At 45.9% G+C, this 24,629-nt stretch overlaps 2 protein-coding genes across 5 annotated transcripts; both read left to right on the top strand.

Annotated features, from left to right (window-relative positions):
• Positions 1-308: 308 nt before the first annotated feature.
• On the top strand, positions 309-3,070 carry MRPL18 (mitochondrial ribosomal protein L18). The gene is made up of 4 exons (XM_050893864.1): positions 309-447; positions 1,174-1,354; positions 2,368-2,602; positions 2,868-3,070. Exons 1-4 carry the CDS (start codon positions 384-386, stop codon positions 2,937-2,939), a joined length of 552 nt encoding a protein of 183 aa, XP_050749821.1. The 5' UTR covers positions 309-383; the 3' UTR covers positions 2,940-3,070.
• Positions 3,071-4,248: 1,178 nt separating this feature from the next.
• On the top strand, positions 4,249-16,366 carry PNLDC1 (PARN like ribonuclease domain containing exonuclease 1). 4 transcript variants are annotated; one of them, XM_050894134.1, is made up of 19 exons: positions 4,249-4,283; positions 4,844-4,901; positions 5,005-5,096; positions 6,057-6,090; positions 6,213-6,336; positions 7,060-7,148; positions 7,440-7,540; positions 8,842-8,921; positions 9,937-10,074; positions 11,011-11,080; positions 11,336-11,421; positions 11,649-11,704; positions 12,777-12,841; positions 13,712-13,765; positions 13,983-14,025; positions 14,598-14,697; positions 15,184-15,359; positions 15,532-15,630; positions 16,200-16,366. In XM_050894134.1, exons 2-19 carry the CDS (start codon positions 4,852-4,854, stop codon positions 16,270-16,272), a joined length of 1,530 nt encoding a protein of 509 aa, XP_050750091.1. In that variant the 5' UTR covers positions 4,249-4,283; positions 4,844-4,851; the 3' UTR covers positions 16,273-16,366. The 4 variants fall into 4 exon arrangements, with proteins under 4 accessions (XP_050750091.1, XP_050750088.1, XP_050750092.1 ...); XM_050894131.1 differs by having other exon boundaries at positions 12,774-12,841; XM_050894132.1 differs by lacking the exon at positions 4,249-4,283 and adding an exon at positions 4,427-4,462 and having other exon boundaries at positions 12,774-12,841.
• The last annotated feature ends 8,263 nt before the right edge of the window (positions 16,367-24,629 follow it).

Below are 24,629 nucleotides of genomic sequence, written 5' to 3'. Positions count from 1 at the left end.
CCTCTTCCTTAGACCCGTTCCAGGAAACGTAGCCCCGGTCTCTGCTGATCGGTATCTCCTCACGCCCTTTTTGCAAGGGGAAAAATTAAGATCTCCGAGTCAGGGCAGAGTTCCCGCTTTTTTTCTGTAAGACGCGACTGACACAACCCTGCACTTCCCCAGGGAGCTTGCACAGGCGATACTTAGCCAGCGGAACGGGAGCCGCTCCCGGCCGCACGGCGGGGTGGCCGGCGCTTCCGCGTGACATCATCAACTGCGGGCGGAACTCCCTCGAGGCCGGCTTCCGGGGGAAGTGCCGGCCTCGCCAAGATGGTGGCGCCCAGGTGCCCCTGAGCGGAGGGGAGGTGACTGCCGCCCGAGGCCGTGGCGGGCACCGGGTCTCCATGGCGCTGAGCAGCCGCAGCTGCCTGCTGCTGGCGGCCGGCAGGCTCCAGGGACGTGGAGCGGGTAAGCTCAGCCTCTCTGTGGCTCGCCATCACGGCCTTTCCCGGCAGGGGGCTCCGCGGCCCCCGTGCTGCCGGCGGAGGAGGGCTCCCAGGGTGATGTGGATGTGCTGGCGGGGCTGCTCCGCCGTGCGCAGGCCCCGGTCTGTGCCGGGCTCGCGCTTGTAACGGCCGTTCGGGCTGCTGTGGGACGGGGGCGCTGCTGGTGCGTCTCCGGCCGGGGCGGGCAGTCTGACAAAGACAGGCCCTGCCCGTCCCTCTGGTGAGAGGTTCCCGCTGCCTTTCTGGACAGAAAAGTTGTGTAGCAGAGTGAGTTTGCAAGCCTAACTCCAAATTCGTGTTTGTTAGCTTAATTAGTGACGAATAGCCTGACAGGATACAGGATTTTTACCTTGTTATTTGGTAACGCTGTCGTTGATTCTTTGTGTAGTTCACTTTCAGTATTTTGTAAAGCCTTAATCCTAGGGTTCTGCTAGTCATGCATGAATTTATATTTAATGCATCGATTTTGAACCACTGTTAAAACTTAATATACTTTTCATTTTTAGCCTACAGTTCATAAATTGGAGAAACAGGTTGAGCTGTGGTAATCCATCTATTTAATGTTTAAAAAAAGCTAATTTTGCCCTGTTAACTTTTACAAGCTGCATCATTCTGTATTGTAATCGTTCAACTGTCTGCACTGTATTTTTTTAACTCTGGGGAGTTTTATTTTCTGCTTTCCCTCAAGGTCTTCGTTTTGCATCAACTACAGCCAGTCTCAAAACTGAGACTGAAGTGGACACAAGTGAAAATGAGGTTGTTGCCCCAGACTTCACTAACAGAAATCCTCGGAACTTGGAACAGTTGGCCCTGGCTAGGAAGGAGCGTGGCTGGAAGACAACATGGCCAAAGCGTGAGTTCTGGCACAGGTGAGTCAGAAAGTCACCAGCAGAAATTACTCCAAAAGAAAACAAACCAAAACCAAACCCCAGAAACCCAGCAGGTGGAAATTCTACAAAATGTGCTTTTTGGGTTGCTGAATCAGTTGCCCCCTTAGTTGTTCTTAATCGACAGGTATCTTCAGTGTTCAGAGAATTGTAGGCTAGCATCACGTGAAAGTTAGCATATGTGTTGGATCTTTCCACCTATTGTTAAGGTAGCAGTAATATTGCTTAAGCAACTGCTGTTTAACTAGGATTCCCCTAGTCCTGTGCTGACCGTGCATCATTGTCTTATTTGAGGCACTGTAATAGTCTGTTTGGGATTTTGGGGGGGGGTTTGTTTTGTTTTGTTTTTTAGAAGATGCTGATTGCTTGTCCTCTGGAAAATAAGTTCATTTTAAGCTGGGGATTCAAAATCATTATTTTGTTCCTGAGTGGAGAACCACGTCCAGTTTGTTCATACCTGGAAATCTGATATTGTCTCAGTGCAATAAGAAAAAGTTGCTCCTAATACTCTCTGGTTATGTGTTACGGCTTATGAAGTACTGCTTGACCACTTGCTGATCCTGACAAGTTGTTACGCGCTGTGTAAGCACAAGCCTTTAAGAGACTGCGTAGCGAACCTAGAGTTACATTTGTGCTGGAGCAGTTCCCCTGGTCTAGCTCATACGTACCCGTACTACACTGTGCAGGTGGACAGTGCTTGGTTTGGAGTGAGTGCTGGCATGAGGCAGCGTCGGACTGTGCACCTGAGTAACTGGTGAAAAGTTGCTCTTGCAATTTCACTCTGCTGAACTGGTAACATGTCTCCTATTTTATGTCCTAATAAGCAAAACCCTAGATAATAAAAGCAATATTAAGAATTCATTATTATATTAATAGTTCTACTACATTCCATTTTATTTCATAAAGCGAGTCACGCATTTAAGCATTTGAATGTGTTCTCTCTTTACATGTGGAAAAGACATCATAATCCCATGTTATTTCTTTCCTTCACTCAGATTACGGCTTGAGCGGACACAGCATTATGTAGAAGCCTTTGTTGAGCGCTGTAATGGGGATGTTGTGGTTTCTGCCTCTACCCGCGAGTGGGCCATAAAGAGACACCTGTACAGTCCCAAGGGAGTAACAGCATGCAAAAACCTTGGCCGCGTAATGGCACAGCGCTGTTTGGAAGCAGGAATCAACTTTGTGAACTTCAAAGCTGTTATCCCCTGGGAATATCGTTGTGACTCGGCAAGTACCTGTCTCCTTACACTTACTTGGTGCTTTTTTCCTTTTTAAGCATTAATTTTACTCCTCTTCACCACTAATTTTCTTATGTGGCTTGACAGTCCCTTCTTGCAACACTCAAAAGGGTAGCTTTGACAAGCTGCAGTTCCTGGCATTATGCTTCAGTAAGGCTGTTAACCTCTGCCCCTCCGTGTAACATATCCCCACTGATATTTCGGTGCTGATGGCTTTTCTTCGTATTTATTCGTGTCTCTATCTTTTAAACAAGATTCAGGAATTCGAAAAAGCTATGGAGGAGGGTGGTGTCGTTCTGCGTGAGCCACGAAGAATCTATCAGTAAAATGGAGACCGTTGGGAAGACTTTCCGAGGAACAATGATCACTTCTTTAGGTGTGTCTGCTGGCACAGTGAAGGTCCAGAGCTGGAAAGAGTTGGAACATGGCATCTTAAAATAAAATATTTTTGAATGGATGGAAGTGTGTCATATTCTTGATTCTAAAATTATCAATGCCTTTAAGGCTAGAATAAACTGTTATCATAGTTCAGCTTGACAGGTTAACAGAATTTACTTCAGAATTCAATAATTTTAAAGTATATTTGATTTTGTGTTTGTTCTAACCTGAACTCTGAAAATGCTTAGATATTTGATCCCTGTACACTGCCAGTCTAATTTAGCAAAATGCAGTCATTATGTGAATGTTTAGAACTGTAATAAAGTTATACGCTAAGCTCAGTAAAAAGTTTAGATTCCCCTAACTCATCTTGGCAGCTTTCTTGCAAGAATCTTGCTGTTAAAATCTCCAGATTCTAACTACTTCAACCTTGCGGGTCTAGGAGGGAAGCTGCACAAATGCCGCCTGTAGGGAGTAAGGTGCCTCTTTCCCTCTTTCTGCATCTGCCTGCTGCTTGGCTGCAGACCGATGCTGCCAGCTTGTCTGCCTGACGGATCGGCAGAGCTCCTGAATACGTCCGGGCTGCCTAATCCCCCACAGTAAGTGCGAACCCCTCTGACAAGAACCACCTGGGTTCAGAGGGGCCAGCCTGCTCGGCGTCACTCCTGTCCCTGTACCTGCTGCCAAGCACCTGCCAACTCTGGCAGAGGTGAAATGAAGGCCGAGGTTGTGTGCCAGGGTTCAGCAGCACGCGGCGTGAAACCAGCCTGGTTCTGGCGTTTGTGCTAAATCCTTCGTGTTCAACTGACATCATTCTTAAAGAAAATCCCAGTATTTTACTGAATTATTACCTAGTAGTTGGTGCGGTTTCATAATCTCTAATAACTCACAGATCGTGATAGCCTTTGCATGATCTTTATTTCCAGAAGATAAAGATGCGCAACAGGAGCAGTCTCTGCTTTTTGAGTGAGCGAAGGCTCTGCATGGCGGCTTCTCAGCCTTTTAGTTTCGAGCCTAAACCTCTGCGTCTTTTATACCCGCGTCGCTGCTAGCTGCCCGCACGCCGCCGGACCCCCTCACCGTCAACCCCGGGGTCCGACGGGTTCTGCCTTTTTTAATTTTTTTTTAAAGCCGGGTAAGAACCGCCCCCGCCGCCGCAGCGCCGGCGCGCCGGGCACGCAGGCGCGCCGGGCCGGGGGCAGCGCGGAGGCCCGCGATGGAGGTGGGGGCGGCGGGCTTCGAGCGGTGCCTGCCGCGCCTGCGGGGCCGCATCCGCCGCGCCGCCTTCCTGGGTGAGCCGCGGGACTGGGGGCGACCTGTGGGCCGTGAGCGGTGCCCTCACCCCCCGCGGCCCGCCCGGCTCCTGCCCTCGGCCCCCCGGCTGAGGCGGGGGCGGCAGGCCCTTGCCCGGCGAGGGGCGAGGCCGTAGCGACGCGGGCGTTGAGGTGTATTGTAGCAGATAATGGTGCTGGTGTGTACTAGAACAGTGAACGCTGAGACGCTGGGTTTTAAAACAGGCAGCAGAGGTTGGGAAGTGAGCCCTCTCTGTGGTGCTGGCCTCGGCTCGGTGGGCTGGGGGCTCGGGATGTCAGCTACAGGCAGGGGACAGACTCCAAAGGGTGAGGCAGGCCCCTCCCGGGGCGATGTTTTCCTTTCCTCGTCCTGCTGTAAGGGATGAGGGAACAGGAGGCCCCGCTTCTGCAGGAGTCGGTTGCCTGCTCTCTTGAGCTTGCTACCGGTGGGTTTGACAGAGGTTACGGCGAAGAGAGGTGTTTCAGAGATCCTTGTCCTGATGCGGGTGGAACGCATGCTTCATATTTCAGATTTTTTTGTGTTCTTTCCACCTCAACAGCCCTTGACATGGAGTTTACTGGCTTACATTCCACTTTCCCACAAAATAACGAGCCCAGGTAAAGCCGTTGGACTTGAAATGTGAGGGAGACTTGCTGCTCTAGCTCTGTGAGAACCACCTGTGCGTTACAAACCTTCTTGTTTCCACTCCCCTTCCCCCAGTTCTGGTTTTGTTCATAGCCTGTTTGATTCCCCTGCGGAGCGGTACCTGAAGGCCAGGCAGAGCGTTCAGCGCTTCACTGTTACTCAGCTTGGTAAGTGCTGTTCTGACACAGAAAACGATCTCCCGGGGTCCCAGTGGTAACTGGCCTTTTGCTAGCTGGCGAGCCCTGCAGGTAGCGCTGGTCTTAATTCACTCGTTACACAGCCATTTGTCTGCTGTGGTAGGTTTGGGGTTTTTTTCCCTCTGAAGTTTAATACTATCAACTTTTTAATACTTTAAATAACTTGCAGTCAGGTGGGTCGTATACTTTTTACTGGTTTAAAGTTGTTCATATTTAAAGATTGCAGATACAAATACAGGGCTTTTAAAACAGGATGCAAGCAAGAAGTAGGTGACAGCAGCTCCTATTCAAGGCTGTGTCATTTGATACAGTGTATGAGTAAGGGGACTATCAGAGAGGAAAATAAAGGCTAGTATTTCTAATATTCCTAAAATAATAAAAAAACACAACAAAGTGCCTGTGGTGGTGGTGGAGGGCTATTGACAGTTAAGAACCAGTCAGGGGTCAAGAAACCAGCTCCAAAACTGTTTAAAATATTGTTCAAAGCCTTAGGCTATGTAAGATCTTAATGTGCTTTTTAGGGAGTAATAGAAAAAAAAGAACCTAAGTAGTAAAAAACATGTTTCAGTCCTCTGTGGTGCCTAGCTCCTTCCAAATGCTTTTGTAGTGTAGTTGGACCCACAGACCTATGTATGCATAGTTGGAGATTTTCGTCATCAGCTCACCTCTTCTCACCCATTGCTGAGTCTATTTGCTATTTAATCAGGCTTGACTCCTTTTCCCACTTAGCACTAAAAGCTTGTCCCTGTTCAGCTCTCAGGGAGCTGGGGAGTGCCCTGGCAGTTGCTGTTAAGATTTGCACTGTGGCATTAGTGAATGGAAAATAGTACTCCATCAGGGGATCCCCACACTCCTTTATCTCATTTTCACAGTATCTGTAGACGTCCAGCTAAACATTGCCATTTCAATGGAGGTTTCTTTCTCTTGCAGGGCTGGCAGTATTCTCAAATGAAAATTCAAACAAGTAAGTAAAAGAGCAGTTTTCTGTTACAATGAAGACAGTGCAGTTGAGATTTTCTGCAGAATTCTCTTGGGAGGAGTTATTTCTTGTAATTATCTTCTAGAGAAATTTTTTTTTCATTCTAGGTATGTGGTGCATTCATACAACTTTTTTCTCTTTCCGTCAACATTGGGAGTTACAGATGTCGAACTCACCCTCTCTGCATCTAGCATTCAGTTCCTGTCTCATTATGGCTTCGACTATAATAAGGTATGTAATCTCTCTGCCAGAAATCTAGAACAGAGGAAGTCTATGCAATTACAGGAGAAATTAGGATTAATATCCCTACATGCTACATTTCTGGGGTAAATAGCATCTTGCTAAAGTATGAATGCATCACGTGGTTCATTATCAACAGGGAGAGTGAGTGCTGATTTTTCTGAACTGCCCTAGAGGCAATAACCACATCTTTGTCAGCCTAAGAGAGATTTCCCCACCTCAGAAAAAGAAAACTTATCTCTGGTGAGCTGAGAAGAGGAGTTACGAAACAGACCCCAGTGGGAGTCTTTATTAGCCATGAAGGTGGGGAAGTCTCAGTTTACCTGCATCTTACGTATTGCCACATTTCTCATAAAATTCAGACTATGTCATCACATAAGAGCACTGGTTAGCAATTTTGGACAGGAAGCATTGTGACATCTTGACACGCGAAATATCTCATTAAAGGAAGGGTAAAAGCAGAGAAAAAAAATTGATTACAGTTGGCAAAAATCCTTTTCCTTCCTCCATACATAAACAAATCTTCCTCTACATAAGAATGCATCTTGGATTACCTACAGTTTGTATTTTTTAAGAGGATATTCTGAGAATGAGGAACACCAGCATCTTCCAAGTATATGCCGGTTTTGGACCTGGCTAACCTGCTGTTCTCTAATTTGCTGCAAGACAGTCCAGGGGAGAGTAACCAACCTGGCATTTTTTTTTCCCCCTCAGTTCCTCAAAGATGGAATCCCTTACATGAATGAGGTACAGGAGAAGATCCTTAGCCAGCATCTCTTAGCAGGTAGCTGGAAAGTCAGCAGGTGAGCGCTATTCAGAGAGGTGGACTTCAGTACTGACTGTATTGACAGCTCACCTTCACTCAGATCACATTTTGTAGAAATATTAAAGCCTGTTGGTCTGAATGCCTCGCCACCAGCTGTTCCAGCATGCTGTGGTCTGTCTGAAGGAAGACTGAGATCACAGGATACAATCTGGAGAGTTGGGTGAATGTCGGGAAGTGATGCTTTTGCATTCCCACAGCAAGGCACAAGGCTCCATCTGTAAAGAGCTTTTTCTCACACCCTACCTCTTTCCCCCTGATCCTGCTTTAGTGCCCTGGACAGAGATGTGCTGAAGAAGGCTATTGATGAAGTGACCTGTTGGATAGCTGCAGCAGAGGAAGAGGAGACTATGATTCTGCAGGATCTCAGTGGTATGAAACAGGGTGCCTCCCTTAAGGCACCTGTGGGTGCTGAGTGGATTCATCACTTCTCCTGAACCTTTGGGGCTGCTACTGTCCTTTGCTGCCTGTTCTGTTAAACTGCTCTGTTGAGAGTGAAAGCATCTGTGCCCATCCTGCCTTTACAACTCTTTGCCCCTGTCTACGCCTCAGTTCCTGTCAGGCATTCATCTCTGGACTGTGCTTTTCTGCTCCGTTGGCGTGGTGGGTCTTTCTGTAGTGGAAGTGGATGTCTAGGTGCTTGGGGCGTGCTTTGTGGTAACCAACTTCCATTTGGTGGTGCTTCAGAGCAGCAACTGGAGAACTAGTAGTTGCTCTGGATCAGGACAACTTTTGACTTGTTTTAAGTCCTGGGTGATCTGGTTTATGTTTTCTTCCCCTTGGAGAAGGGGAAGGTGATTCTCCTTTCAGAGTTTGTTCCTTCTCATGTGGAGCAACAAGGAGCCCCATGGACACATATATATGCCAGTGGGGATAAACTTAACCACCTGCGTTAACTTTTGGGAGCACTATAGCAGAGCTGAGGAATTTCTATGCTGTTTTGGAGGAGTTGAGGGACAGGGAATTGTAGCAGAGAATAGTTTGTACATTTGCTCACAGAAACCAAATCTTAATCCTTTAGGTCAGAGAATAAAATACAGAAAAGGTTAGGAAGGACAGAAAGTATTTAAGGCTTTGTCTGTTGATGCTTTTTTGCAGTGTGAAATACAGGGGGTGGGGAGTGTGCTGTGTTTTCTATCTGCTACCTCAGCTGTAGTAGATATGATACTGATACTTTAATAAGGTCTGGCAATGGTGAGCACCTGTGACAAGAAAGACCTCAGATTAAGGTGTGTTTTTGCATGCTGTTCAGAAGAGGACTGGGTTAGTTCCTTATCAGCTGTGGGGGAAAATGCATGGGTACCTCTCATCTGTGCTTGGCTTCTGGGTGTGTTGCTCTGAAACCTTCCAAAACCACAGTCTTTTTCAGAGTAGTAGCCTTCCTCCTCCTTCTTTTCAGTAAGTCTTTTCCTTTCCTTTATGTCCTCACAAAAGCTTATTTGCCTGAAATTCTCACTGTGACCTTTTTTTTTGTTTGTGTGTTTTGTTTGAGTTTTTTTGTTTTGTTTTTCTGTCATTGTGCATGGTAATGTACCAAGATCATACATTCAGGAGTATTTTGTGTACACTGGGGGAGAAACATCTGGTCAGTCCTTATGTCTAGAAAAATGTGTTTTCCTAAATAGACTTGTCTGCACCTCTGAAGTTGGTTTTGGTTTGTTTTTTTGTCTCAGGCTGTCAGATGTTTGAAGTTCAGCTGGTTCTGAGACAGGCTCTCCAAAATGTTTGGACACAGCCTCTTGGAGACAAGAAGGTGAGATGGAAATGTGGACCTTTTGAAAAGAGGGTTTCTATCTAGACAGATAGGACTGACATTCTTGCAGGGACTCTGAAATATTGCTTGTACTTTTAATGATAGGGTCCAGGAGGAGAAGACAATGACAAAGGAATGTTCTGGGAAGTGTTGATTGTGGGATCTCAAGAAAAGGGATGCAGAAAACTGAGCAACTCTGGTTTCTGTTTGTCCTGTGGCCACAAAATACCTTGAGCTGGAAGTGCTTGTCTTTGGGGCAGTTCTGGAGGGACCCTCTCTGTGTCTCCAGGCTTTGTTAGATCTCTCCTTCAGTACCTCCACCAGAATGTACAGTTTTTAGCCTTTTTTTTCTGGTTTTCCTTTGCTGACTTTTGCCATGTAGTTGCTTTGAAGGCTTTTACTTTGTCTGTTATGTGGCTTGCTGTTTTGCTATTTGCTGTTGCTATTTTACATTTGGTGCAGTATTTTCTGAATTAAACGTATGGCTGTGGACTTATCAAAACATGAATATGATACTATTCAGTTGCTTAGAAGTAGATTGCAGAAGTCTTTTTTTTTTTTTTTTTTTTTTTTCCCATTAGTACTATTTTGGTCTGATAACCAGTGTCAACAGAGTGACAGGTTTACCCAGCCTTCTCACCTGAAGCATAGCCGTTGGGGACTCAGTTCGTGTGATTGCTGTTTGTTTCTGTTTTTCGATGCCATGACCTTACCATATTGGTGTCAAGTTAAATTGAATTATGTTCATTTGTGCTCCAAAAAACTGTGGTAGGAACCATCCTCTTAACAAGAGAAGCATTAATAAGACGCCCTTAGAGCAGGTCTCTTGTTACTGGAGCACTGATCTCCATATGGAAGAGAAGTGAGACAGTCTTGAGGTCCCAGGGGATGCACTATTTCTCCATCCTTCATAACCTAGAAGCTCAACTTGTCCTCAGCATTACTGAATTCCAGTAAGCAATGTACATACAACTAGCATGGGAGGCTGAGATACCCAAATGACTGTTCTTTTCAGGTAATGGTGAAAAAAGTGAGTCCACAGCATCGTCGGCTTCTGGAGAACTCTCCTTATGACTACTGCCAGAAGGAGCTCATTCTCCTGTCTGTCCGGGGCTTCACCAACCTCTTCCAGACACTTGTTAAAGCCAAGAAGGTAAAATGCCTCATCCCTGCTCTCATTTTTCATCTCTATTATTTGCTACACTGGATGTAGAGGGATGATAAAAGATAAAGTAGTAATTTGTATTAAATGACTCAAGTCATTCAGTGTGGTCGTTCTGTTTAGTTGTTGGTAAAACTGGGATGAATTCTTAGATTGCAGTCATGGTTAGAAAAAATGAGTGTTAAACATTACATCTTCTTACTGACCAAGTCCCACTCCCAAAGCATGCTCAGAATTATGGATCCAACCACTAGATTTCCCTGTGTTACTTTTCTATTACTTCTGCAAACCAAGTGCAGCCAGGGGAGAGGGAGCCAGAACCCATTCTGCAATGTGTTTCTTATGTCACTTGAGAAAATGCAGGAGTCCGCAATGTTGAAAATCCTTGTGTTACACAGCATAAGTCACCATCTAAGAAAGCTGAGCAGATTCTTGCCTTTTGGGCAAGTTATGCTTTTCAGCGTGTGACAGACCAGTTTATTGGACCATGTGGACCCATGGTCTGATTATGTGTGGAAATTCTTATGTTCTGTATGCATATTATTGAATGAATTTCAGCATCAGAAGACTACGGGTGATGTGCAGGCAAAGGCTGTCCCTCCCCTTGTGAGTGAGCCTATAAATCTGATCGCTGGAAGATTGTACCAGTGTTCAGCTGAACTGAGAATCCACCTAGCTCCTTAGGTCCACTCAAACTAGAATGCTGCTGAAAAAATACCCTCCTCAGAGAGTCCCCAAGTCTGATTTCCTGAAAGCAGTAGTCCTCCTGTGAGCTTTGCAGCCTGAATGACTTTTGGGTGAGCATGTGTGGATGCTGTCCACCAGAGGAAAGGATTACAGCTGTTGAGCATTCCTAAAATTGGTTATCTCTCAGCTCTCTTCAAAAATATGCTCCAATGGACTGTTATGTTTATATTCTTCCCATAGCCCCTGGTGGGACACAACATGCTTATGGACCTTATGCATCTTCACGACAAGTTCTACAAGCCCCTTCCAGGTAATGCTGTACATAGCTGCTGTCCACAGGCTGCTGCCTTTGCAGTGGGGATGGGACAGTAAGCGCAGTGGTCCTTCACCACCCCAGCCACCCACGGTGCTTAGCAAGCAGCAGTGCTAGTTGCCTCTTCTGAGCTCTAATTGCTGGAGCGGTGCATCGTTCCTCTGACTTCACCTCTCTCTCTTATTCATTTGAAATACCATTGGCTTTTCCTCAGTTTTATGGTGTCTTTCTCCACATGTGTTTTGCTTTCAGAAAGCTATGAGGAGTTTAAAAGGAACATTCACAACCTGTTTCCTGTCCTCGTAGACACCAAGACTGTAACAAAATCCATCTGGAAGGTGAGTTGCAAACGTCTTTTTGTTTGGAGTTAAAGCTTGTATTTCACCCAAAAGAGAGGATATCTTTCCTTGGTGCCCTGTGGTTACAGAACTGTGACCAGTTCTCAGTGTTGCCCTGAGGCATTCTGATGTTAGATCTCATTTAATGAATCAGCAGTACCAGTAAATGAGCTCACTTACCACGAGGTCTGTCTTGGTTGGTTTTCTAACACATTCTTCTTTTATAGAAATGTCCGTTTCCTCGAGCATCTAATCTTTTGGAGGTGTATGAGGTTTTGTGCAGGTAAGTGGGGGGCTATAAAGCCTTTAGCAATCCCTTTGTTTTCTTGGGAAAGATATTTCAAAGTCAGTCATTTCATATGTTCATACTTTCCCTCCTCCCAAATGTTTTTCAGCTGATTTCTTGTCTTTCTAAATTTAAGAGCAAAAGATTTGCTCATCTTTCTTATAAAGTAATTGTGCAGTAAATTATTTGTTCTAAGTCACTTCTCGTACCACCATTCCTTCATTGGTCCCAAGTTTGGCTTGCAGACAGCCTTACATACAACTGTAGAGTTGTATGTTGCTTATGTTGTGTTATGAAATGAGTGAGTTTCAGCTCTCGGTGAAAATACACCCTAATTTCAAATGCCAGCTCCCAAGAAAGAGCTGCACTGAGCCCAAAGCAGTAACTAAATACAATGGTCAAATGGAGCACGTAAGTAGATACCATATCTCATTAGCTTAGTCATGATGTGGTAGAAGAGTTGTCTTTTTTTACACTTCTTTTGTGGATAAATTGTTTTCACGTCAATTTTGCTAAGAAAAGGAAAATTTCGCCTCTTTCCACTCACCCCCTATTCCCAAGAAGGAGATGCAAAATTAGTGCTTATAAAAACAGTACTGGAATTCTGGGTGTTTTTGTTTGTTTTAGCAATTTCAGACTACAGATTCTCATGAGTTTTTATGCTTGTTTGTTCTTTCTTTTATTTCAGCCGTTCCATGGGTATCTGTTTATTAATCTGTCCTCCAGAGTTCCCCATTCAAATAGAACCATCTAGTCAACCCTTTTCCTTGGAGTTTTCCATTGATCTTTAGTTCTGTTCACATTTTTTTGTATGCAATTAGAGCAGACTTGCTGCTTAGAAGATTGGATTGGGGGAAGAGACTGAGGAAATATTTAGTTTTCAGGAAGAAAACTGGTAGATATTATTCAGCTAAGTATCTTAGCCTTTTCATAGAATACTACCAAAGTTCCTTTTAGAGTCTTCAGTAGCTTTTTCTGAACTGAAGCCACAGGTCACTAGAGAACAGTAACTTGTTTCTAACGTAATGAGGAAAGACAAAAATCTTACACAGGGACTTGTCTTCAGCAGCAACCTAAATCCCCAAGATCCAACGTGCCCAGTGATAGCTCTTGCAAGTGGCTGCTCAAGATACGGTATGTTCTTAAGCAAATCTTCCAAGTCAGGTAGCTAAAAAGGATTTTGTTTTACTCTGTGGATGTCCACATGCAAAGTATCAGTGAGTGTCAGTGGGTCTGCTGAATTTCCACCAAGCTGCCGATACACGTTTTTGTCCAGACCCGAAGCCTGGGCTCCCAAAACATCATGTGTTCTGCGTGTCCCTGGTAGCTGCCGAGGGTAATGCAGGGCAGGTTTGAATCGTCCTGCTAGCACAAATGGCATTTACACTAAGTTGTGCTGAACTGAGCCTGACTTGGGACTGTGAAGAGTCGGTAGCCCTCGGAAGGGGCAAGGGGAGGTGGGAAGCGGTGGTCCTAGAATGGAAAATAGTGGGAGCTAATGGCAGGGAGGTCCCAGAAAGTAGCAGGAGCTCAGTGGCTCGTGCAGGGTTAGTGGTGCTGTGTGTGCAGGAGGGTGTGTTCAGTACATGGTGTGATACTGGCTACGAGGCAGACGTTTCCTGGCTTCTCCTGGCAGCATGGTGTCCTGCAGCGCAGGGCCTCCTGTGTTTTGAAATGGTTCCCATACCATCAATAACGTATACAACACAATTTGGTTTAGATCTTCATGAAAGTTAAAATTTTTTAATATGCATCTCGCTAAGCTTTTCAGCCATTTGTGTAACTGCTGCCTTTTTGTTGGTATAATTTTGAAATGCGTGGTAGAAGCATAGACTTTCTATGGGGTGTAAAGGTTTCAGGATGAGGAAGGAAACAGAGCTGAGGGTGGGGGGGGGAAAAACTCCAGAACAGTGGATCTTACGAATCTTAGGCTTCTGCAGTGGAGCAGTTTCCACAGCATGCTAAAGGTGTTTACTCCTTTTTGATTTTGTTGGACTCTTACAGCTGAGAAGAAATCTCCTCACGAGGCAGGCTATGATGCATTTCTCTGTGGTTCAGGTAAAACGCTTCTTAAACACTACTACAGAGTTTGTGTTGGGACGTGGCAATTCCTTTCCTGCTCTGTAGCTCTATTTGATGCTAAGAAACGTTTGTTTATATACAGTCTGTTGCTCTTAGTAACTTAGCTGCACTTCAGTAAGTTTTTGCCTTCCATTTGTTTAGTTATGTTTCTTTTAGCTTTGTTCTAATGCCATCTCATTATTCTTCCTTCTAGTTCTTCTGAAGTCAGCTCATTTGCTACTGTGCAGTTCCACAGAGTGAGTGATGTTTAAATGTTTACTGAAAATTGCATTACATGGATGGCTCCTATGGAAAACAGTCGTCAGTTTGCTCTGGCTGACTTTTTGTTTTGCAGGCTGGCCTTCCTTTTGGATAAGAGAAAGTGTTATTGGAAATGTCACTGTTCTAATTAGATTTTTATTTTATAAATCTGAAAGTAGTAGCGTTATGTCAAAGCTGACATTTAAAAAATGAAATCAGGGGCCATGCGATGGCTCAGAGGTTGGGAAATGGCATTGTGACTCCTTTATCCTTGAACAAGCTCTCTCAAGTTCAGTTCACTTGGGTAAGGGTCAAATAATTTTCCATTAGTTTCCATTTTTGAAATCTGTGTGATTCAGTGCCTTCAGTTAAGCTCCTAAGAGGCAACTGTTCAAATCCCTTCCCTTTGTTTGCAGCTTTTCGACTTCTGTAGAAGATACTAAGATCTGAAATACCTATTTTGTCACTACTTAAAGAGCTTCTTCAGGAGCTCTGTGCTCCAGAGACACTGTGCAGCAGTGTAGCGCTGGAGAAACAAAACTTTGTTCCATTTTGTTTTCTGATGTAGTGGTGCAGTGGAGGCTGATCCTTCTTTCTCTCAGTATCTCACCGTGTTAGCCGAGTATCTGAACAAAGTGAATTTCATCCGAGGTGGTGTTTCAAGCATTGTGCGTATGAATTGCAGGTCTGTGACCAGTTTGTGGGGTGCGTAGGTCAGTAGCCTAGTTGATGGCTTCATTAGAGGAGAAAAATCCACCAGTGCCTGGGCCCACCTTGGCAGAAGTTGCCGTCATACAAATGACACAATTGATCTTTCAAAATGGCAAATGAGTTGAATTTCTGCTTTGTGAAATGTTTTAATATTGTCATCCTGTAAGATGGCATTAGTCAGTTTACGTTGCCCTAATTCTCTCTGCTCTGTAAGAGAGCTTGCTGTTTCTTTGGTGGTTTCTCCATGGTAATTGTGAGAGTTTGCTTTTATGATGCATGTTTAGAAGAATCTTGGGACAAAAGAAAAATAATTTTACACCAACAGCTGTGTTGTACAACCTGTCTTATGTATGTGTCATGTTTTGCCTATTTTCTGATTATATTTGTAGTGCTTCTATAGTATTTCTGAACTCAGGTATGTTTCAGTATTGTACATTTTCCAGAATTTTGCTGGGGAAGATGCTCCCTGCCAACATCCCCCTCTCTTGGTTGTCCGTGTCCAAGGCTGGCCAGGGCTGAATGAAAGGCAGATTTACCAAGAGTTTAAAGCTCTTTGTCGCTTTGATGTCAGACGGCTTTCAAAGAACCAGTTCATTCTGCTCTCCAATAAATTTAAGCAGTAAGTGACCAGAAAGTCTGAATTTACTGTCCCTTGATCCTCTTTGATCCAAGTCTTCATCCCACCCTCCCTCTCCTGTGACAACTCTTAGATAAAGAGATTCCTGTCCTGAGCTGTGGGATGCTGTAAGCAGCCTGCAAGCCACGGCTCGTGACATCTGCTTTCATTACAGTGTCAGGCTTGTTCTGCGAGATTATAAGCAGCACCCTCATCTGCGGGTTTCCATCTATCGCCACTGGAGGCACTCTCCGCGCGTGAACTGCCTGCTGCAGTGAGTTACGGAAATCGGAGGAATGGGGAGGGGGAAAAGCATTCCTTTCAGGGTGCCTGGCCCTGTCACAGCAGCAGTCTGCCGCTCTTTTGCAATGTTCTTCTGCCAGTCCTTCAGGAGAACAAGGGGTTCAGAAGCAGGTTCGCTTGCTGACTGCTGGGTGGCTACTTGTGAGCTTTCAGCCCTGGGCAACTGGACTTTGTCTTGATCCTGATTAACCGGGGAATGTTACCCCATGGATAGCACAAAACTATGTATGTGCTATGATAACGGACAGAGGGTTATCTTAATGAGCTGTAGTGCTAGCTCTAATAAGCTTGAGGAGAGAGGGCAGGGTCTCCCAGATGTGGGATGGATGTGTTTTTTCTACAGCAGAGTCGAAAGCTCAGTAGTAGGAGAGAATTCCAGATTCAAACTGCACCCCTCTCGTGAGGTGGTGACAGTGATGCTCATGAAGGGTGAATTTCTGGCCCAACATGGTTTGGAAAAGAATCTCAGTGCTTGATAAGAACAAAATTAAGCCCTAAATATAAGTAGCCTAACAGCATTTTATTATTCTTGCCCTTTAGAGTCTCTGGTATTGTGGCACTGTGGTCTCTCTTGGCCTTTGTACTCGGAGGAGCTCCTTGCTGTTCATTCTAAAGGACTGCCTTACAGATAAGATGTGAGGAATGCAGATCTTATTTTTTGTGTTTGTCTATGTTTTGTTTTGTTCCATTTCATTCAATAAACTATGAGCAAAAAAAAAAAGCTATGAATAGTATTTTTAATTGCTTTCTTGGAAATGTGTTTTTAAAGAGGATGTGTTGGTTTCTAATTTGTGGTATTTTGTAATCTGTTCAAAGCGTAGTCCCCTCCTGAAGAGGGGAGAGATGGTTCTTTCGATGCCTAATTTACTTTGATCCTCTGTTGGTTGTTCACAGCTATTCATAATCCCAGTTTGTTCCCAGTGCTTGTGCTGCTGCATAAAACACATTTCTGATGAAGTTCAGGAAGCTATGAAATGAAAGAGGCTATTTTTAGCTTCAGTTGTAAAGCAGGGGAAATGTCACTGTTTACCAAATGAAAAGGGGCAGAGTTGATGGAGAAACTACTCCTGGGGCTCATGAAGGATTCTGGGGAATAGTAAATAATCTGCAGTGCTGTCAATGTCATGCAATGGTATTTTCAGTGGCAGTGGAGCTGAGGATAGACACCTAAGTGGAATTTATCAGCTTCCAATTTGTAGAATAAACACAGGTCAGGTGAGTTGGCATGCATTTCTGTTTGCTTCTAGTGCACAGCATGTGAGCAGTCCTTTATCCAAAAATACCATGAGACATGCTTTGTTGATCAGTTTCTCTGATACAGCTGGAGTATTTGTCAGTCCAGGGACTGTGGTCTTCAGAAATTTTTCTTACTAATTTCCTTCTCTTCTTAAAAACAACCTGCTGATCCATGGTTTCCAAATAATGGTCCCTAGATTTCATCAGTCAGACCTAATTGGATGGGGCCCATGATCATCTAATATGTAGAATCTGCCTTTAATTGACTATAAAATGGGAGTTGCTGCAGGGGACCTTAAAGCAGCAGCACAGTATTGTGGTGTGCCTGAACATCACGTGCTCTCTGCTGCTAACGGTTTGCTGCTCTGCTGCTCTTTAGGAGAAAAGGGCAGTGTATCGTCAGATGTGGTTCGCAAGTTCTGCACCGCTTGTGGGTTACAGCTCTTATTTCATAAGCCAGCTCCTAGCCAGACAAGTGACTTCTTGATGGCCTTTTTTTTTTTTTTTTTTGTAACCCCTTCAGTGATGGGGTTCTCTGTCGCAGTGTTCCTTCAAATATCAGTGTAAGTATCTCCCTGTTTATTCTTTAATGTGTTTTGTCTTTTAGCATCATTAGACATCCCCCTTGTGTCAAGGAGAGCACAGGCTCTGTGTGTTGTGTAGGTTTGGGAAAATTTTCACTGGGTGTTACATGCAGTAGCATGCATTTTCCCATAAAAACACTCTTCTTGGCTTATGATCTGGAAAACATAATACCCTTGTTCTCTGGGGTCCAAATTCAGCTACCTACTTAAACATGGGGAGATGCAGCCTCACTTGCATCTCATCTTTACAATCTGGGGATCATGAAGATATAGATGCTGTTATGTTTGAGAAGCACAGCAGTTTTTAAGGGAGCATGCACTTTGAAGAACAAAGAAATTGTTCTCTCTTTAAATTTTGCTCCCTTACTCCCATTTTCTTCTCCAAGTGGCACACAGACAAATAATGAATTAGTTCCCTGCAGTACTATTCTCTCTCTTGGCTCACTCTCTAGAGAGCCACACTTCCCTGTGAAAGAAAGCAGAGATCCTTTCACCCCTTTTTGAGAAATAGCCCCTGGGTCTGACCATGCCTTCTCATACAGACATACCTCATGTAGCAACATAGTATAGTGAATCAAGAGACTTGGCTTTCCTCCGTTAGAGCTGGGAGAACTTATAAATTACAATTGCTGTAGATCTACTAGATATTCCTACTATAAATCAGTTAGGTTTACATGCAGAGTAAATACATGAAGAAGAAATGAGAGCGGGTTGAGTGTACTCTGATCTCCCTCCTAGGGCAGAATTTACAGAACCAAGTTGCCTGTGTAATAACCTAGGGTCACTTGCTGCTCAACCTTTTAAAGAGATCAATCAGATGTACTAGCAGACAATTCCCATGAAATGGGTTAGCTGGGGGCTAGTCTAACAAATCAGAGCAGCAACTTTTAGCTGTGGGAACAGAAGTTTTTCTGAGCGGCTGTAGATCAAGACAATATCTCTCTGAACATGCCAACCCGGCCGTTCTGACCTCAGCTATTGCTTTTGCTCCAGACTAGGGAATTGTTATTAATTGAAGTTGGAAGTATCAAAAATAGTTCAGGTTATGCCTGTTCCTGTGTGTTTTCTGCAAGGAGTGAGGGGTACTTTTGATTCTTGTGAAGCCAATTCAAGTTGGTGCAACCCGCCTCTCAACGCTGGCTCTGAAGAGGTGCATGTCAAAGTTGCTGAGTGGCTCTGAGGGCTGGCAGCTCAGAAAATCAAACCTTAAGACAGTGGTAAAACCACAGCAAAGTCCCTAGCAGCAGTTATAGCACACCTGCTTCTCAGCACTATGAGAAACTTGTACTTTAGCTGTAAGGCTTAAAAGGATAATTCCAACCCTCAATGAAACAAGATGTTAGAATTCAAGTTGTGAAGGTGCACATTCAAAGTATAGCCCTGCAAATGGAGCATTTAAGATCAGAATATATCTGTTTCCAAGAACAATTTGGGTTTTGATACACTGACTTTTTTTTTTTCCATGTTCAAGATTAAATATGTGGGTTTTGAGATAACATCTCTATGCTGGTGGGAAGCGTCTCAGGGCACCTCCTGTTGCTGAACATCCAGAGTGGAAGTCTTGCAATGGAGGAGCTCAGCATTGTCTCAGATTAAAAGAAATACTGTCACACCAGACTGTTGTTGAGAAATTTTATTTTTGTCATTAATTTTTTGGGGAAAAAAAAACAACCCCAACAAACAACAGTGTTCAATTATGCAAAAATGCCTATGTATCCATACATGGAAAAGGCAAAACTATCTCTAAATATTCCTTAAAACATCGTTCTTACTGCTTGTGGCTTCAGTGGTGATACGCCAGATACACGCTGGCATTGGAGGAAAGCAAGATGTACCTCTCTTAAAAGTCAAGGTATTCTTTTTATAGAGAAGAAAATTTTATACACTCCTATGTTTTCTAATGGTGTGAATCAACGATTCTTCTTAATATTATCCATTCATTCAAAATACATCATAGCTGAAAACCCTGGTGCATTTTGGAATGGCAAGGTTGCAAACGTCTTGCTGGATGGATCAAGTGAAACAGCCTGGTGCTAAGTGCTGGCATCGCTCGTCCCTCGATGCGAGGTAGCCTAACAAGCCAGAATGGCTTTGGCTGTATCACAGCACCGCAGCTGGGTCAGAACTTTGTGTGCTGATGAAGTGACTGAGGAAATTTCTGTATGCCTTAGACATGGGAAAACCCTGCTGTACAACTGCTCCATTAACACATTTTTGTGGTGGTCTCCATACGCAGCAGCAGATATGACTTCTATTTTTGGGTTTTATCTCCCTTTTTCCCATGGCTTTTCCCAACAGCCCCTCTCCACTGGTTGCTGTAGTCTCCATCACTAGAGAACCTCCCCCCCCCAGAAGACTAATTGAGGAGGCAGTGCATGAAATGCTGTAGCCATATTTCTTCCAACAACCCCTATGCTTAAGGAGAGGGGGTGATTATACCCAGTCTGACACAAGGGACCCTCAGAAGGGGAGCGTTGTGTCGGCCCAGTCCCCTCTGTAAAGCGGGTGTGTTAAGGAGATACAGACCAGCAATGCTGGGGAGAGCACGAATCTCTGTATCTCCTGGTTTGCCGGAGGAGCCCAAAAGCAACGGGTTAGAGCTGCGCTGGAGGTGTGGCGTGTCTCATGGTGGGGACGTCTGACAACTGAGATGGCTGGCTCGCTGACCCACTGCCCGGGCTAGTCCACGCATCTCCAGGAGCGCTGGTGGAGAGCTACCCATGCGAGTATATGTAAGCACTGTGTATTTTGTTACAAAGGCTGTGGCTGAGCAGCAGGGAGGGAGGCGAGCCCCCAGAGACACATGGAGCTCATGGGGCAGAAGATGGCCGAGGGTGGCTGCGGGGCACAGTCTGGGCAGGCAAAAAGGGGAGGCTTAGCAAAGACAGAGACTGGAAGGAGAACATATGTAGGCAAAGGTGATGGAAAGCAAGATTTTCTTCTGGAGGTCCCTGAGGAGCTGTGAGTTTGTTGCAAGGCAGGAGGCCGTGAAAAGTGGGGAAGAGTCATACTGCCAGGACGCGTGGGGGACGAGGGAGAGTTTATGCCCAGGGTCTCACCCAGCTCATCTATGCTTTCTCTTGCTGCAGAAACTACCTTGTTCAAGTTTGTGGTTTTAACCAGTTTTAACAAAACCAGTACTTCAAGTATTGTGTGAGCACTTTTAGGCTCACCTTCAGGGAAAGAGCATGGGGCAGTCCCAGCTCTGAGGGGTACCTGGACCGGGGTTGCTCGCTTTTAAGCACAGGCACTGCATGCAGAAGCGCTCCTGCCTGACATTCAGACCCCTGCCCTGTAGCTTGGGCAGGGGAATGAGACCCAGATCCTCGACGTGGGGGGATTCAAATGTGCCTTTCCTGTTGGCATCCCAACAAACAGACAAGTAGTCGAATCCTCTTGCAACTTCTCCCCAGCCAGGTGAGCATATAGAGATGAACAGACAGAGGTTTCACCAAAGGCAAGATGGAGATGGGGCTCCTGCACCCCCTCCTCCCCGTGCAGCAGAGCCAAGGGCCGCCTCCAGACACAGGAGTGATTGACACTGGTTCTCCTGTTTCTGGAGCAAGTGTGCTAACCCATAGACCTATACAAGACCTTCTGCAGCCAAGCTTTAAAAGAAAATGGCAACAGCAAGGCTGTTGGCAAAGAACCTAATGCCAGTGCTGTAAGTTAGGCTTGCTTTTAAAATACCTATGAGATGGAAATCTGCAAGAGGTAATGGTTACGATGCAGCAGAAACACATGGTGTCCTGGCAGAAACACATCCAGTTAAAAAGAAAAAAAAAAGTGTGCTATTTAAAACATGAAAATGGGTTATTCAACACCACCCTGGCACACACAAACTGAGGAAATCCTAAAGTAGTTCTAAGTCTGGACCTGGTCCAACCCACTGACACCCCTGGAGTTCACCTGGGTTTCTAAGCAGTGGAAGAGTAATCAGCAATCCTCATTCTGTATTTTGAAGTAATACAAACTATTTTATTTGTCCCATAAAATTTGGCACTAGTGATCGGACAGAGCTGTGGCATGTTCTGAGCTTGCTCTAAAAGATGCTGCTAGAAATTTCTGCTTTGCTTCCAGCTTTTCATTACCAAAGGTCATGCTGTCTATAATTTCTCATTGTTTAACAAGCTGCTTGCTTACAAGTGCAGCAAGCGTAACCAAAACAGGCAGTTGTTCACTCACCCACTGGAACTCATCTGTCCTGTGCGTGAAACACGTACAATGGACTTTGCCATTCCTACATAAACACAAGGATTTGCAAACCCACAGGCTCCCACAGCTGCCTGCAGTGCTCAAAACTTGCCCCCTCCCCTGGGATGTGGGACTGAAGTAGCTTGATGTAATTGTTCCATAGGGCCGCTGGGTCATGGGAACCGATGCCACAGGAGACGTGCTGGGCTCCTGGGCCTCCCCTGCGGTCCTGCAGCCTCCAGCAGCTGGGCAGCCTCCAGGGGATGGGCTGGGGCTGGCTGCTCAGCGAGGGGTGTCCGGGGGCTGTCTGCAGCCAGAGGCACCCCTGTGGAGGGGGGATGCTCTTGCTCCACAGCTTGCATTGATGAATATCCTACACATACCATAACTTAGCACAAGAGAAGAGCACGGTGATGGGGGACAGAAACACAACCAGAACTCTTCCTAATCCCATAGGCACCTGTTGCCATCTTTAACTCCCAAATACTTGTACCGGAGGCTGGCACCTCCGATTCCACACCCGCTCCTTACTGAGCTTAGCCTCCTTTATCTGTGTGCTTCCAGTGGTGTTACTGCTGGAGGAGGCACCTGGAGGAACAAATCATGCCTGTTGGTGGCTGCTGGCCCGTGGTGGGGTCACATCGAGCAGGAGGCAGGGCTGCTGCTGCTGCACAAAGCACTGCTCCGTCCCCTTGCTGCAGGCAGTTCCCAAGGAGGATGTGCTTGCCTGTCAGCTATTTTTATTAGTATTTGTGCTGGAGCAGTGGTCATGAACTCCTGGCACACGTGCTAGGATTAGCAGCCTCACTGGTGGCAAGGCATGAGTACAAGAGGACCCTGGTCCCACCCTTTCTTCCCAGTTGTTGGCCCCCACCAGGTCCCAGGGTCAGCAAGTGTAGGAGAGAGATAGGCTTTGCCTCTCCTCAGCGGGGGAGAGGGGCTGGGAGAAGAAGTTGGATTTGGAGAGGACAGGCAGGAACAGGTCACTGGGAGCTGGAGGTGATGTGAAAGGGTTTGCTACTGCTGATCTGCAGGGTGAAACTGGGCTCCAGCCCAAGGCTGGAGATTTTGGCACCTTCACCTGCACACCACTTCCCCCTCGCTGAAGGTTACCACTTCTCAGGGTTTTGCACATTCACCCTCTAATCTGCCACATCAGCACGAAGCCCACCCAGCCCACCAGAGATGGGCAAGAGGGCTGGAGCAGCCGACGTGAGGAGCTGGCAACCTGCAGCAAGGGTCAGTGTTTCTTTCCTGCTACTCCCCTCCTCCAGCTCTGAAGTATAAAAATGAATGCAGCTTTCTTTATAAGTATGGATTTCCCCTGCCATCAACACTTTTTCTAGCATGGGGATGATGCTCGGGGATGGTGCTCTGCTCTGTGTTCGCAGGTCTCTTATCCCCAGGCAGGTGTCCTGGGCCAGCTGAATACAGCCATGGTTGCCCCACTCTGCACCCAGCTCTCCACGGGCACCAGAGCCAGCCTGGACCCATGCCAGTGCCCCGGCACTGGGCAGCCTGCCTGTCCTTGGCCCTCCACGCTGGAGCTGGTTTCCCTGCCCCCTTTAGTCTGCTCAGCCGGCTTGTTCAGTCGGAGGGCCGGGAGGAAATTTCCCTCGAATCACTCTGGCAGGGACCCTGTGTGATTTTGATTTTCTTGCCAGGGGAAGGGTGCCTAGCCGGTAGGGTGGTTTGAACATTTTTTGCTTCCTTCACTCCTTACCCCTGCAATATCCGAGTGGCAGCTTCCCATCCTGTAGCCGCTTGCATTCCGTTTTTTGAGATGTGAAATGCTCTGTCTCATTAAAGTTTTGAGGATTTAGGGTTTTTTTTTTCAAGAAATCCTGAATTCACCTACAAATGGAGTTTTCACCACAAAAATGGGGCAATTTTTGGAAAAAAAAAAAAAAAAAGGAGAGTTCACTTTAACTTTTCAAAAACTGCTTTTTTTTGCCAATGGAAAAATGTTTTGTTTTTGTCACATCGTGGATCTGACCACACCGCCCACTTCAAATCCACTTGTGCTGAAGACTGCGAAGTCTTCCTCAGTAATCTTGTGCAGTGACTCGCTATCTTTATAGTCTTCACAAGTCTGAAAAACTCGTTTACCTGCAGAGTGCATCCCCTCGAGAGGGTCTTGTAACTAAATTCCTGGGTTTCCAACCTGTCCTGGCTCTGTTTCCGCTCTCACCTTGCCCTCCCTGTCCCATCCTTTAAGGCTCTCTGAAGCGCGCTCTGAATGGCTTCTCCGAGTCTCATCTTCCTCCGTCCCCCGACACAGAAGGAGACCGAGGAGTTTGCACTGCTGTTGGTGATGTTGAACGAGGCAGAAACATGAACGAGCCTGAATGGCAGCGATGTAGGAAGTCTGCGTTTTGCAGCGCTTGCGAGTCTGACAGGCACGGCAAAGATGAGGAATGCCATGACAGTGACAACAATGGTGAGGTCAAACCTCATACGGGGGCCCTGCTGCAGAAGCCTCTTTTGGACAGTGATGAACAAGATCAAACTGGAGAGAACCACGAGAGGGGTAAAAATGAGGTAATCAGTGACAGAAGTGAGGATAATTATTGCATTGCTGCTCCCAGAGCCCTCGACGAGCAGACCTTGTGAGTCCTTCATTTGGTGAAATCCCCCATCCCACTGAGCAGGCAGGACAGGCTCCGAAGAGGAGCACGCGTGCGGGATGAGAGGGGCTCAGGCTGACTGCGCCAGTGCCGTGTGGGGGACAGGACCCTCAGGCACCGTGCTGCACTGGCAGCTGTCAAAAGGAAGGGACCAGCATTGTACCCAGCGGAGAAAATGATGCCCAGCACCCAGCTGAGATAGCTGAGAAGCTCCCCTGAAACTGCAGGTGGCTGCGGGTCTGTTAGTGTTGGCATGGAGGTCACATCGGTGATGGCCAGATTTAGGACGTACACAGTAAGTTTGCTCCTCTTCATCTTGGAGCACCAAA

This window comes from Gymnogyps californianus, chromosome 3 (assembly GCF_018139145.2).
Source record: "Gymnogyps californianus isolate 813 chromosome 3, ASM1813914v2, whole genome shotgun sequence".
NCBI lineage: Eukaryota > Metazoa > Chordata > Aves > Accipitriformes > Cathartidae > Gymnogyps > Gymnogyps californianus.
Note: the sequence above shows the minus strand (reverse complement) of the source record. Positions and strands in the feature narration are given on the sequence as shown.